The sequence below is a fragment of the Mustela erminea genome, chromosome 5 (genome assembly GCF_009829155.1).
Source record: "Mustela erminea isolate mMusErm1 chromosome 5, mMusErm1.Pri, whole genome shotgun sequence".
NCBI lineage: Eukaryota > Metazoa > Chordata > Mammalia > Carnivora > Mustelidae > Mustela > Mustela erminea.
Window position 1 is genome coordinate 126905753 of NC_045618.1, and position 12121 is coordinate 126917873.

A 12121-nucleotide genomic window follows, 5' to 3' on the forward strand; every position below is an offset into this window, starting at 1 on the left:
GACTCCCTGCTGAGCACAGAGATCCAAGGCAGAGCTGGATCTCACCACCCTGAGGTCATGACTTGAGCAAAAATCAAGATTCAGATGCTTAACTGACTGAGCCACCCAGTGCCTCTGCATCAAAATGGTTTTTAACACATTTGCTGTTTGTCTAAAAATCGTTTTCCTGTTGGGCACCATAGATCTTGTTGAGAGACCTCTGGCATTTGGCTTTTCTCAATTTGGGTGTCCTCTGAACATACACCTTGCTAAGTCTAAATGTTGGAATTATCAAAATTTTTTCTTAAACAAAGAGAATGTCTTTTAAATGTCATGAAAGTTTGCTGCAAGTACATATATATTTTTCCTCAAGTTTAATTTTGTTTTAATGTATAGCAAACCCAAACACCCATTTTTCTGGTTACCCTTTGAAATTTGAATTTTCTTGAAGTTCCTTTTTCCATTTTATTAAAGAGAGACAAATGTAGAAAAAGAATGCTCTCTTTTCTCTTTGTGAGGAATGGTTTGAAGAGCCAGTTCTTTGTAGCAATAAAATATCATATATGTAATACATGTGCAACAAGCATGTTTCTATCTTAAGATTTTTTTTTCAGAATTTGAAAAACTAGTGAGCTAATTTTTATTATGTCTAAATAGTTGAACAGATAATATGATGTTTATACATTATCTCACCTGGAAGTAAGCTTTGTTTCCAAGAAAATTGTTAGCTGTCTCTACTCCCTAAATGTGTAACAAAATACCCAAAGATGGGACAAAGTGAAACTAAGTGGAAATTGATTAGAAAGATCAAGAAGTAGTTTATATTTGATATATAAAAATAAATATCACTGCTGAAGTGTTCTTATGACTTCTGTGTATGAGAGAGTTGTAATTCCTTTGAATATGTTGTACAACTCATAATCATCTTCTTCCCCCCTTTTCTTAATAAATCCTAATAGTGTCTTTCAGTTTTATGTGTGTTTTGGAATAATACATATTTTTTCATATCTTTCCTTCTAGGCATTGAAGAAACAAGAAGCTAAAGCAGATGAAAATGAAGGAGTCATGAAAAACAAGATAAAACAGACTGAAACTGAGAAGAGTCAAGTAAGATTTTGAAAGTTATCTTTCAAAAAGTAATGCTCTTTGAAATGGGGCCAGTGATACTTGTTGAGTGCCTTGAAAATTGTCCCTGAGATCATCTGTTAGAACAGTGAAGGCTTTATGTTTTGATATGAAGTTGCTTGGTTTGATGGCTCGCTGTTCTCTGCTGTTTGCTCTGGGAAACATGTATAGGTCATTTGCTACCTTGTCAGTTGGCCACTCCCTTTCTAAGAGGGCAACTGAACTTTATCATTCCTTACCAGGGAACATTTAGGGAGCTTGACTTCGTTGCAGGGTTATTTAGGAAAGATCTGTTGTTTAAAGGGTGGGTATTTTGAATATATTCATTTTCATCATAGAAAATAGGTGCATTAAATATTAAGAACTTTTGACATATATTCATGTCTGTGAATCTATAGAGCCTACCAAGTTAGAGTTAAGCATTTAGAGGACAGCCGACTCTTCTCAGTTTGCAAATGAATAGATTTAAGGATGAGCCCAAGGTAACGTATGATAAAATAAAAATTGCCCCTGATGTAATGTTCTTTGCTTTGTATCACTCTATAAATCGACCTTACCTCCTCGATTTTTATTTCACCAACCTATGTCTAGTTAAATGATGCTTCCATGCTCCCATTATGGTTAGCAAGTCATGTCAGGCCATCATGCTTGCCCTTAAGGAGTTGAGGCTTCTGATACTATCCAGGGAGCATGACCAGTGTGGGCTTTGGTAGATTTTGAAAATATTTTAACTGAAGTCTGATTCCTTCCCTCTTTATTTCTCCAGGGAAACTAGAAGACAAGTGAGATAGTATTTTGTGTGGTTTCTATGATTCTATATATACATTACTTTTTTTAGATTATGATATTTTATTGGCCACATGTATAATTTTTTTTAAAAACCTATATAACCAAATTTAAAAAGTATTTTGAAATAGTTATATAGATTCATAAGGTGTTGCAAGACAAAATGTAGAGAGAGGGCACATGTGCCCTTCAACCACTTTCCCTCAGTGGTAACATTTTGCATAACTGTCCTTCCATATCCAAACGGAGAAATTGATTTTGGTATAATCCACAGAATTTATGCAGATTGCACCAACTTTTTGTGCACTCGTTCATGTTTCTATGAAGTTGTATCATGTATAGATTCATATTACCGTCTGCACAGTGAAGATCCAGAACTACAGTGCCCCTCTGTGCTACTCTTCAATTGCTGTACCTACCCCATGGACAATATTTAAAGGACTAATACATGGGTAGTAGTTTGGTCAAATGAAATGATAACTTAGGATGATTATCACAAATCTAAGCGCTTAATAACATCTTAATATAAATTTGTGGTTTCACGAAAGAGCTTACTGTTAAAAGATGCAAGCATGTCTAGCATATGTAATCTCAGGAATTTTAACAAATGTATGTCCAGTCTATAGGGGTGAAAAGTAATTAATTTCCCTTTACTCTTCCAGGTTCTTTGGCTGGTCTCATAATTAAGTTGACATAAAATAGATTAACAAGAGAAAAAATCTCATTTTGCATTTATAGGAGCTGCATAAAAATATGAGCTCAAAGGCAGACAGGCAGTTGAGGCTTATATACCATTTTGAGTTGAGGAAATGGGACAGAGGGTCTTGGGCTTCAAAGGGGAGAAAGACAAATCACAGGAAGAGGAGAAGAGCAAATGTTTGGTCAACAAATGTTTGCCTTGTTTCACAGATAAGTCTTCCATATATAAAAACTTATCTTTGGTAATAGCACTCTTTCTAGTGCAGACTCTCTCTCTAAATTCTTTAATGCAAATAACGGATAAGTAAAAAGCTTTTCCTGAGTCTTTTGGGTCTTGATTCTCTTCAGCTCAAAAAAATCCTTACACCAAAGAGGCATGTTTGGGGCAGGACAGAGAGGGTGGTGGCATATTCTTCTCCCCTTCACATCATTATATTTTCAACTTGTAGTAAGCTAGGCACATTCACACTTTTCAGGTGTTTGGTCATCTAACTAGCACATTTTCTGTGAATATTTATCTTATGATTATATTATTAAGGAAATCTTAAATGTGTTTACTTTTAGGAATGTCGTGAATAATGGGAAATATTAGGAATATTGGAATATTAAGAATATACAAAATCACCAGTTGGATGAAATATACTTTAGTCATATGGGGTCCTTCAAGTTTTATTCTAATTCAGTTCATATGACATTACATGTACCAAAGGACAAAATTGCTTTGGAATTTAGATTACAATGATTTAGAACTGGAAAGAATCTCAGAGACTGTCTAATATAAAGCCCTTATCATAGAGATGCTAGAAAGGAGACCTAAGGAAGAGAGTGTCATAGTTGAGATGGAACTGATCCCCTGAGGTCTCATCTGGTTCACTTTTTGTTATGCAAATAACATTTTCATGGAGACATTGATGTTTTGATAGCAAGTTATTTTTTCATATTAGCTGTAAATATCTTCTGAAAAATTCTCCAGTTTTCTCCTCTTAAACTATGCCCATAATAATTTAGTTATTTTCTGCTCCACTGGATATTTTTCTTTATCCTTTGTTGTAACTTTAGCTTGAACAGGAATTAGAGGTATCCCGAAGGTTATTGAATCAGTCAGAAGGCAGCAGAGAAACACTTCTGCATCAGGTAAGTCTATGCAAGCTATGATAATCTGCTTTTAAATTAAATCAAGGTTGAGTCTCCTTTTCTGTTAAATGTCTTTGTGAAAGGTAGAAAAAACCCACGAAGGTCTAGAATTTTTTTTTCTCCTAAGGAATGTATATTAAAACACATAAGCAGAGGATGAAATCCTTTCAGGATGAGTCAGAACAAGCTGGTACAAAACACGGACCAAGTTCCCACTGTGCTAGTGTGTCTTGCTGATTGCTGCTCCAATTTAGGATTTATCTCTCTTAGCCTAACCACATTAAAATGAGAGTGGATGTGTAAGATAAAATTTTCCCAGAGGCTTAATTTTATTCAAGGAGGCATTGGAGAGTGAAGGAAGAAATAAAATACATGAAACAGACCTTTACATATTCAAGTTACTTTGCACTATCTTATATTTATGTTTTCAAGATGCTACCTGTCCCTTTTAACCAAAGATAAAGCTTAATTTTATTTATTTTATTTTATTTTATTTTTATTTTTTTTTATTTTTAAAGATTTTTATTTATTTATTTGACAGACAAAGATCACAAGTAGGCAGAGAGGCAGGCAGAGAGAGAGGAGGAAGCAGGCTCCCTGCTGAGCAGAGAGCCCGATGCGGGGCTCGATCCCAGGACTCCGAGATCATGACCTGAGCTGAAGGCAGCAGCTTAACCACTGAGCCACCCAGGCGCCCCAGATAAAGCTTAATTTTAAAACATAACATTTTTGTAACCCTTTAGCCTATAATGAGAATTTGGTGCTTCTGCTATTTAAACCTCAGTAACTTACATACATACATTGGATAAGGGCATATAGGTTTCTAACTGCCTCTCTGCCTGTGTTTAATATAAACCGCACTCATACCTTTCTCTGTTCTGAGGTGTGGCTTATGTAACTTGCTATGTAGTCTGCTAGGTATGCAAAGATGTCAGGCATCATAGATGCTTAAACATTTTGACAATTAGTGCTGAAAATACACCATAATACCTTTTTTGCAAAACCTTTAAAAATGTTCACTGGCTTTGTTCTGCAGCCATTCATTCAAAGTCTGAACTTTCATTTTTGAAAGTTTATATTTGTAGTCCCTTGCACTCTAATTTTTTTTCCCCTGAGCTTTGACTTGTGGTGATTTCTGATCTCATCTTTTGAAATAAAAGTTTACTCTGTACAGGTTGTCATTGTGACTTTAATTGAGTCTTTTTGAGACTCCTAATTTGTTTAATGGTTCCTGGGGACATATCTGAAATGTGCTAGGCAATTTGCTAGTTTTTAGAAACAGAGATGAATAACATAGTCACTCACCTCAAGGAGTTTATAGTTTATTCATCAGCATTTATTTCTTATTTTGAACAGTACTTTGATATTAAAATATGCTAAATTGTGATCTTTTCACTTGAGTTTATCAATAGATAGACCATATTCATAGAAAAGGAGTGAAAAGTAGAAAAAGAGTTATGGGGGTGCTTGGGTTAATAGTAGTAGAGTGGACTAAGTTCACAATAAAGGATTTTTTTTCCCCTTTGGTGTCAAGTTCTTTGTCTCAGTAGACACAGAGAAGGGGAAAAGACATTCATTCTTTGTGGAAGGAATGGGAGGAATAAAGAAATAGAGCAAGAGACTATTCCACTGTGCTTGGCATAACAAGGAGATTAACTTGGCTTCAACTTGTGCTGACAATAGCCCGTTAGAAGTAATATTTTTCCCTAGAAGAATAATTTGAAATAATTTGTAAGTTCAGTTATTCTTTTCCTGCATTTAAAACTGATAGAAATGTCATTTTTGACTGTATGTATTTAGGTGGAAGAGCTCCGTACACAACTTATGAAAGCAGAAGGTGATCGAAAAGGTTTACAACATCAAGTATCTCAGATGTCCAAGCAGCAGTTGAACCTTCAGGATGAACAAGGAGATGACTGGAGGTTTAGGAGAGGTATAATTCTGATTTGTAAATGTGTGGGTTTTTTTTTTTAATCGTTCTTTAATACTTCCCATTTTCAGAATTGTATTTCATACAGTGTGCTCTCATCATCTTATTTCTTGATCTAAAACAAAGTTATTCAATAAGCTAATCATAATTTAGCATCGATATTTTTTCAGACCTTATCTTTTAGATTTGTGTTTATAGCAGTATTGAGCAGAAGGTACTGAGATTATTCCCTTTGCCCCCTGTTCCCACACATGCATAGCCTTCCCTATGATCAAATTCCTCTCACTGGAAGGAATGTTTGTTATAACTGATGTGTACATACCCTTGATATATCATTGTCATTTGAAGTCCATCGTTTCCATTAGGATTCATTCTTGGTGTTGTGTATTCTGTGGGATTGGACTATGTATAAGTGAAAGTTAGGCACCATTACAGTATCATAGAGTAATTTCCCTGTCTTAAAAATCCCTTGTGCTCCACCTTTTCATCCCTCTCTCCCCTCTAACCACTGGCAAGCAGATCTTTTTACCGTTACCATAATTTTGCCTTTTCCAGAATCTAATATAGTTGAATCATACAGTGTTTCAGATTGGCTTCTTTCATTTATAATATACCTTTAAGCTTCCTCCATGTCTTTTCATGGCTTGGTAGTTCTGTATCTCTACCCCCCCCTTTTTTTAAAAAATTTTTTTTGGCATTGTCTGAATGTACCACAGTTTATCTATCTATTCACTACTGAAGACCACTTGGTTGCTTCCAAATTTTGGCAATTATGAGTAAAGCTGCTATAATCCAAACATCCGTATATAGGTTTTTGTATGGACAGAAGTTCTCATTTACTTTGAGTAAATACCAAAGAACATGATTGCTGGATTGTATGGTCAGAGTATATTTAGTTTTGTAAGAATCCTTCAAACTGTCTTTCAAAGTGGCTGTATCATTTCTTCATTCTCACCAGCAATGAATGAGAGTTCCTGTTGTTCCACATTTTTGTCAGTATTTGCAGTTGTAATAGTATCTTTTTTCTTTTTAAATTTTATTTATTTGACAGAGACACAGTGAGGAGTGGGAGCAGTGGGAGTAGGAGAGCGAGAGGGAGTGGGAGAAGGAGAAGCAGCTTCCTTCTGAGTAGGGAGCCTGATGTGGGGCTCGATCCCAGGACCCTGAGATCATGATCTGAGCCGAAGGCTGATGCTTAAGGACTGAGCCACCCAGGCGCCCCTGGTATCTTGTTTTAATTTACATTTCCCTGATAACATATGATGTGGAGCATATTTTATTATGCATATTTTCACCTGCATATCTTCTTTTTTTTTTTTTTTAAGATTTTATTTATTTATTTGACAGACAGAGATCACAAGTAGGCAGAGAGGCAGGCAGAGAGAGAGAGAGGAGGAAGCAGGCTCCCTGCTGAGCAGAGAGCATGATGCGGGGCTTGATCCCAGGATTCTGGGATCATGACCTGAGCCAAAGGGAGAGGCTTAACCCACTGAGCCACCCAGGAGCCCCAGCCTGTATATCTTCTTTAATGAGGTATTCATTAAGGGCTTTGGCTCATTTTTTAGGCAGGTTGGTTGGCATCTTGTTGAATTTTAAGAGTCCTCTTGATATTTTAGATAACAACCTATGTCTTTGCAAATAATTTTCAGTCTATAGCTTGTCTTTTCATTCTCTTGACCGTGTCTTTTGCAGAACTGAGAAGTTTTAATTTTAATGAAGTTCAGGTTATCAGTTATTTCTTTCATAGGTGATAATTCTGCTCTTCTACCTGAAAAGTCATCATCAAACTCAAGGTCATCCACAACTTTGCCTGTCTTCTAAAAATTTTGTAATTTTGTTTTATATTTGGGTCAGTGATCCATTTTGAATTAATACCTGTAAAAGGAATTCTTATTTTGATACCTAGAAGTCTGTATCTAGATTTTTTTTTTTTTTTTTGCATGTGGGTGTCCAGTTGTTCCACCCTACACTATTTGTTGAAAACAACATTTTCTCTACTGTATTGTCTTTGCTACTTTGTCAGAGATCAGTTGACTGCTTTGATGTTTGTTTATTTCTGGGCCTCTGTTCTGTTTCATTGATGTATTTGTCTATTTTTTGTTGTTGTTGTTCTTACCACACTCTTGATTATTGTAGCGTTATGGTATGTCTTGAAGTTGGATAGTGTTAGTCTTCCAGCTTTGTCCTTCTCCTTCATATTGCATTGGCTGTTCTGGATCCTTCACCTCTCCATATATTTTTAGGATTAGTTTGTTGATATTTACAAAATAACTTGCTGGGATTTTGATTGGGATTGCACTGAATATGTAGATCAGGTTGGGAAGAACTGACATTTGGCATCATTGTGTCTTCCTATACATGAACATAAACTGTCTCTCCATTTATTTCCTTCAACTGTGATTTCTTTCATCAGAGTTTTATAGTTTTTGTCATACAGATTTTGTTAGATTTACATTTAAGTATTTTCTTTGGATGCAAATGTAAATGGTATTATGTTTTTAATTTCAGATTTAACTTGTTCATTGCTGATATTAACATCCAATTTTAATCTCTCTTCTGCTTTATTTTTAAACACATTTCAGGCATATTTATCTCATGGGGGGCTTTCTCCTAGAAAGAGCCAGCAAAGCTAAGTAGTGGAATTTTTTTCTAGCTTCTTATTTCCATGCCTAAATGTGTGCGTGTGTGTACTTCTCCTTGTACTTAAATTGGAAATACCCCTACCTATGTTTTCATTTTATTTTATCCCAATTTGAAATATGTACAATTAAAATTGAGATCCTGTCTTTTTTGTGATCAAGATGCGTGACAGAAATTAATCATCTGGCAAAAGTGGTCATGAACCATATGACCAGCTTTTTCTTATGTAGATTAAGAATATTTTATGTTTGAGAAATATTAGAATACCTTTTTAGTGGTGGTATTGATTTAGGTTGTGGAATTTAATGAGTCTGGATGTATTTCTTTTTGGAAGTTTACTTGTAACAGATATAGTAATATTGAAATTTTATAATGGTTTCTAATAGACTAGTCCAGACTGCTCAGCTTATAAATTATTTCCATAAGGAAGCTTCCTACTCAAATATCTGAATTATTGGAGAAACTCTTGTGAGCATTTGGTGTACTATCAAAATTAGGAAAGATAAATATTTTCCCAGATTCCCCACACATAACTCAGTATGTTGCCTAAGTTAGAATTTCCACATTGCCAGAAAATATTCACTAGGCAAATTCTGGCATACCTATCCTAACATAATTGCATGCCATTAAGTTCACTTAAGTTTCATGTGTTATAACTGAAATATATTTTGACATCAAATATTTTAAAATTTATTTTTAAAAGTAAAATCCCAAGGTTTTTGATTATTCATCAGATTTTCATAAAGATGCACATAAGACTTATGTAACACTTAACACTTATTTTGTTTGGAAAAAGACTGTGGTACATTTGTTACATGTTTTCTTTCCTTCTAAAAAATCTAGTTATTCTTGGTGTAAGTCTTTGAAGACTAGAAGAATGTCACTTTCCTTAACTACTTACAAGGTTTAAAAATATCTGGAAGGTCTCATATCAATATGATAATGAACTTCTTCACCTTCTCTTAATGTTCTAAAATTTTAATCTTTATGAATACTTGTATTTTTTTTTTTTTTTTTTTTGAATCTGCTTAAGAAATCACTCATAGTCACTCTGGTTGCTGTTTGTTCCTCCACTGGTTGCAAAGTAACTTCCACATCTGTTTTCATTTATTTATTATTATTATTATTTAAAGATTTTATTTCTTTATTTGATAGACAGAGATCACAAGTAGGCAGAGAGGCAGGCAGAGATAGAGGAGGAGGCAGGCTCTCTGCAGAGCAGAGAGGCCAATGCCGGGCTTGATCCCAGGACCCTGAGCCAAAGGCAGAGGTTCCAACCCATTGAGCCACCCAGGTGCCCCCCACATCTGTTTTTTAAATTGACTTTGCTGGGGCAGCTGGGTAGCTCAGTCAGTTAAGTCTTCCTTTGGCTCAGGTCATGATCCCAGGGTCCTAGGATCTAGCCCTGTATTGGGCTGCCTGCTCTACGGGGAATTTGCTTCTCCCACTGCCACTCCTCCTGCTTGTTCTCTCTCTCTCCCTCTCTCTCTCTCAAATAAATAAGTCTTTGAAAAAATAGAAAATGAAATTGACCTTACTTTACTAGTAGTCTTCTGAGTCAAAGTCAAAGGAATCATGCTATTACTTTTCTTAACTTGATCCCAGTTTTTTCCTCTTGCTTCTTGGAACTCTTTAACTGACTTCCATGTTTCTACTCTTTCTTGGTTCTTCTGAGTTCCTTGTTTTCATTCTTTTTGTTTGAATCTTTTCTGTTTGTTTACAGCTTGTCTTTTAAATGCTGGGTGTTGCCTAGAATCATCCTTATGGGGTTTCTCACTTAATATTTCTCCCTAGAGGTTGTTATTTAAATCTTATGCTTTTGTTGTCACCTGTAATGAAATCTTGAGTCCACTAATCTTTAGCACCCCAGTTGGAGTCTCTCATTGGACATCTCTATCTGCTATTCCACAGAATGCACCAGTCAACAGATCCTTTCCTCAAAAACTATTTTTATTTCCTGTTTCAGTTTGTGCCACCATCCTTTATCCAAATAGTCAAGACTTGATTACAAAGAACATCAGAAATTATTCCTTCTCTCCTCTGTCTGCTTTGTCCTTGCCTATTTATAGATCTTGGTATTTCTTGAATTTGGCCCATCTTCTTTTTTATTCCCACTGTCCCAGTTTAAGCATGCTTTGTCTCATTTGTATTACCCTCTTAACTTATTCTAGTTCCTCTGTGATCTGTCTTCGATACTGCTGCTACTAAAGGGATGCTTTCTAAGCCACAAACCATTCATGTCACTCTTTTTATTAAAAATATTTTTTAAAAAAATATAATGTATTATTAGGCCCAGGGGTAGGTCTGTGAATCTCCGGGTTTACACACTTCACAGCACTCACCATAGCATATACCCTCCCCAACGTCCATGACCCCACCACCCTCTTCCTACCCCCCCTCCCCCTGGCCCCCCTCAGTTTGTTTTGTGACGTTAAGAGTCTCTTATGGTTTGTCTCCCAACCAATCCCATCTTGTTTCATTTATTCTTTTCCTACCCCCCAGACCCCCCACGTTGCATCTCCACTTCCTCATATCAGGGATATCATATGATAGTTGTCTTTCTCTGATCCATTCATGTTACTCTTGCTTAAAACCTTTTGCCGTAGGTTATTGAGCTCTTACTATATATGCAGCATTTTGCTATTCATTAGTTCTTAGAGCTTCAGTTTTAAGTTCTAAGAACTACACTATAAGAAGGGTACTAATCTTATTCTCATTTGAATGAGTTAGGGAACAAAAAAAAAAACCACAACTGAAGAACAAAGAGGTTGCCTAAGGTCATAGTTTTGGGAAGTAACAGACCTGAATCTCTTTCTCCCCAAACCTGAATTCTGAACTGCTATGCTGTACCGACCCATCATGTTTTGTTTTGTTTTGTTTTTTAAAGATTTTATTTATTTATTTGACAGAGAGATCACAAGTAGGTAGAGAGACAGGCAGAGAGAGAAAGGGGGGAGCAGGCTTCCTATCAAGTGGAAAGCCCGATGCAGGGCTCGATCCCAGGCCCCTGAGGTCATGACCTAAGCCGAAGGCAGAGGCTTAACCCACTGAGCCACCCAGGCACCCTCAGACCCATCATGTTTGTAGCAAGTGTTCTTCAAAGTGAAATGTGTGAGACAATCTCCTGGGTGTGAGAGGAGAGTGTTTGTAACACAATTTTTATTTTATATCTTACGTTTTGAGTATTTTAATTTTGCTAAATGTTTCATTATATATGTATGTATGTGTGCCTAAGTATATATTTATATATATCCATACTATTTTATGTGCATCTAGATTATGAAACTTAACAAATTACTATGTTTCCACATTAAATATATGTTTCACAAATTATGTATATGTATTTATACATGTATTCATATGTATTAATATCTCCATATTTTTTATAATATATCTTCCTGTTACTTTGTATATATTCTAACATACATCCTGAAATATATGTCTATATATTAAGATAGACACTCTAAACGTATATATTATATGCACACACATATGCCTATTTATACCTATCTAAATAAAAAATTTAAAGTATGTGTTTATAAAATGAATAAATACTTTCACACATAAACAAATATGCCTGTTTTCAGGTTGGAAACTGAGCAGGGCTTTGTAGAGTATGGCCAAGGGGCAAATCCAGACTTTGTAAATAAGCTTTATTGGAATACAGCTGTTCCCATTCATTTATTCACTGTCCAGGCTGCTTGTGCAATGCAATGGCAGAGTTGAGCAGTTGTGACAGAGATCATAAGGCTAAAATATTTACCATCTGACCACTCACAGAAAATGTGTGCTAACTCCTGGTCTATAAGATAATTTCTAAGCTCCCTG

General features: G+C 35.6%; 1 protein-coding gene across 13 annotated transcripts in view; it reads left to right on the forward strand.

The window, feature by feature from the left end:
- The window catches only part of CEP128 (centrosomal protein 128), a 408542-nt gene that overhangs the window by 77008 nt on the left and 319413 nt on the right, over positions 1-12121 (forward strand). For 12 of the 13 annotated variants that reach the window (XR_004286107.1, XM_032344800.1, XM_032344799.1 and 9 more), the window contains 3 exons: positions 1000-1086; positions 3649-3723; positions 5524-5656. Coding sequence is in view for 12 of the 13 variants with exons in the window: in XM_032344800.1 (XP_032200691.1) it covers positions 1000-1086; positions 3649-3723; positions 5524-5656 (295 nt within the window). In the remaining variant the exon portion in view is untranslated. The remainder of the gene's footprint in view (positions 1-999; positions 1087-3648; positions 3724-5523; positions 5657-12121) is intronic. The other variant, XM_032344794.1, reaches the window with a different exon arrangement.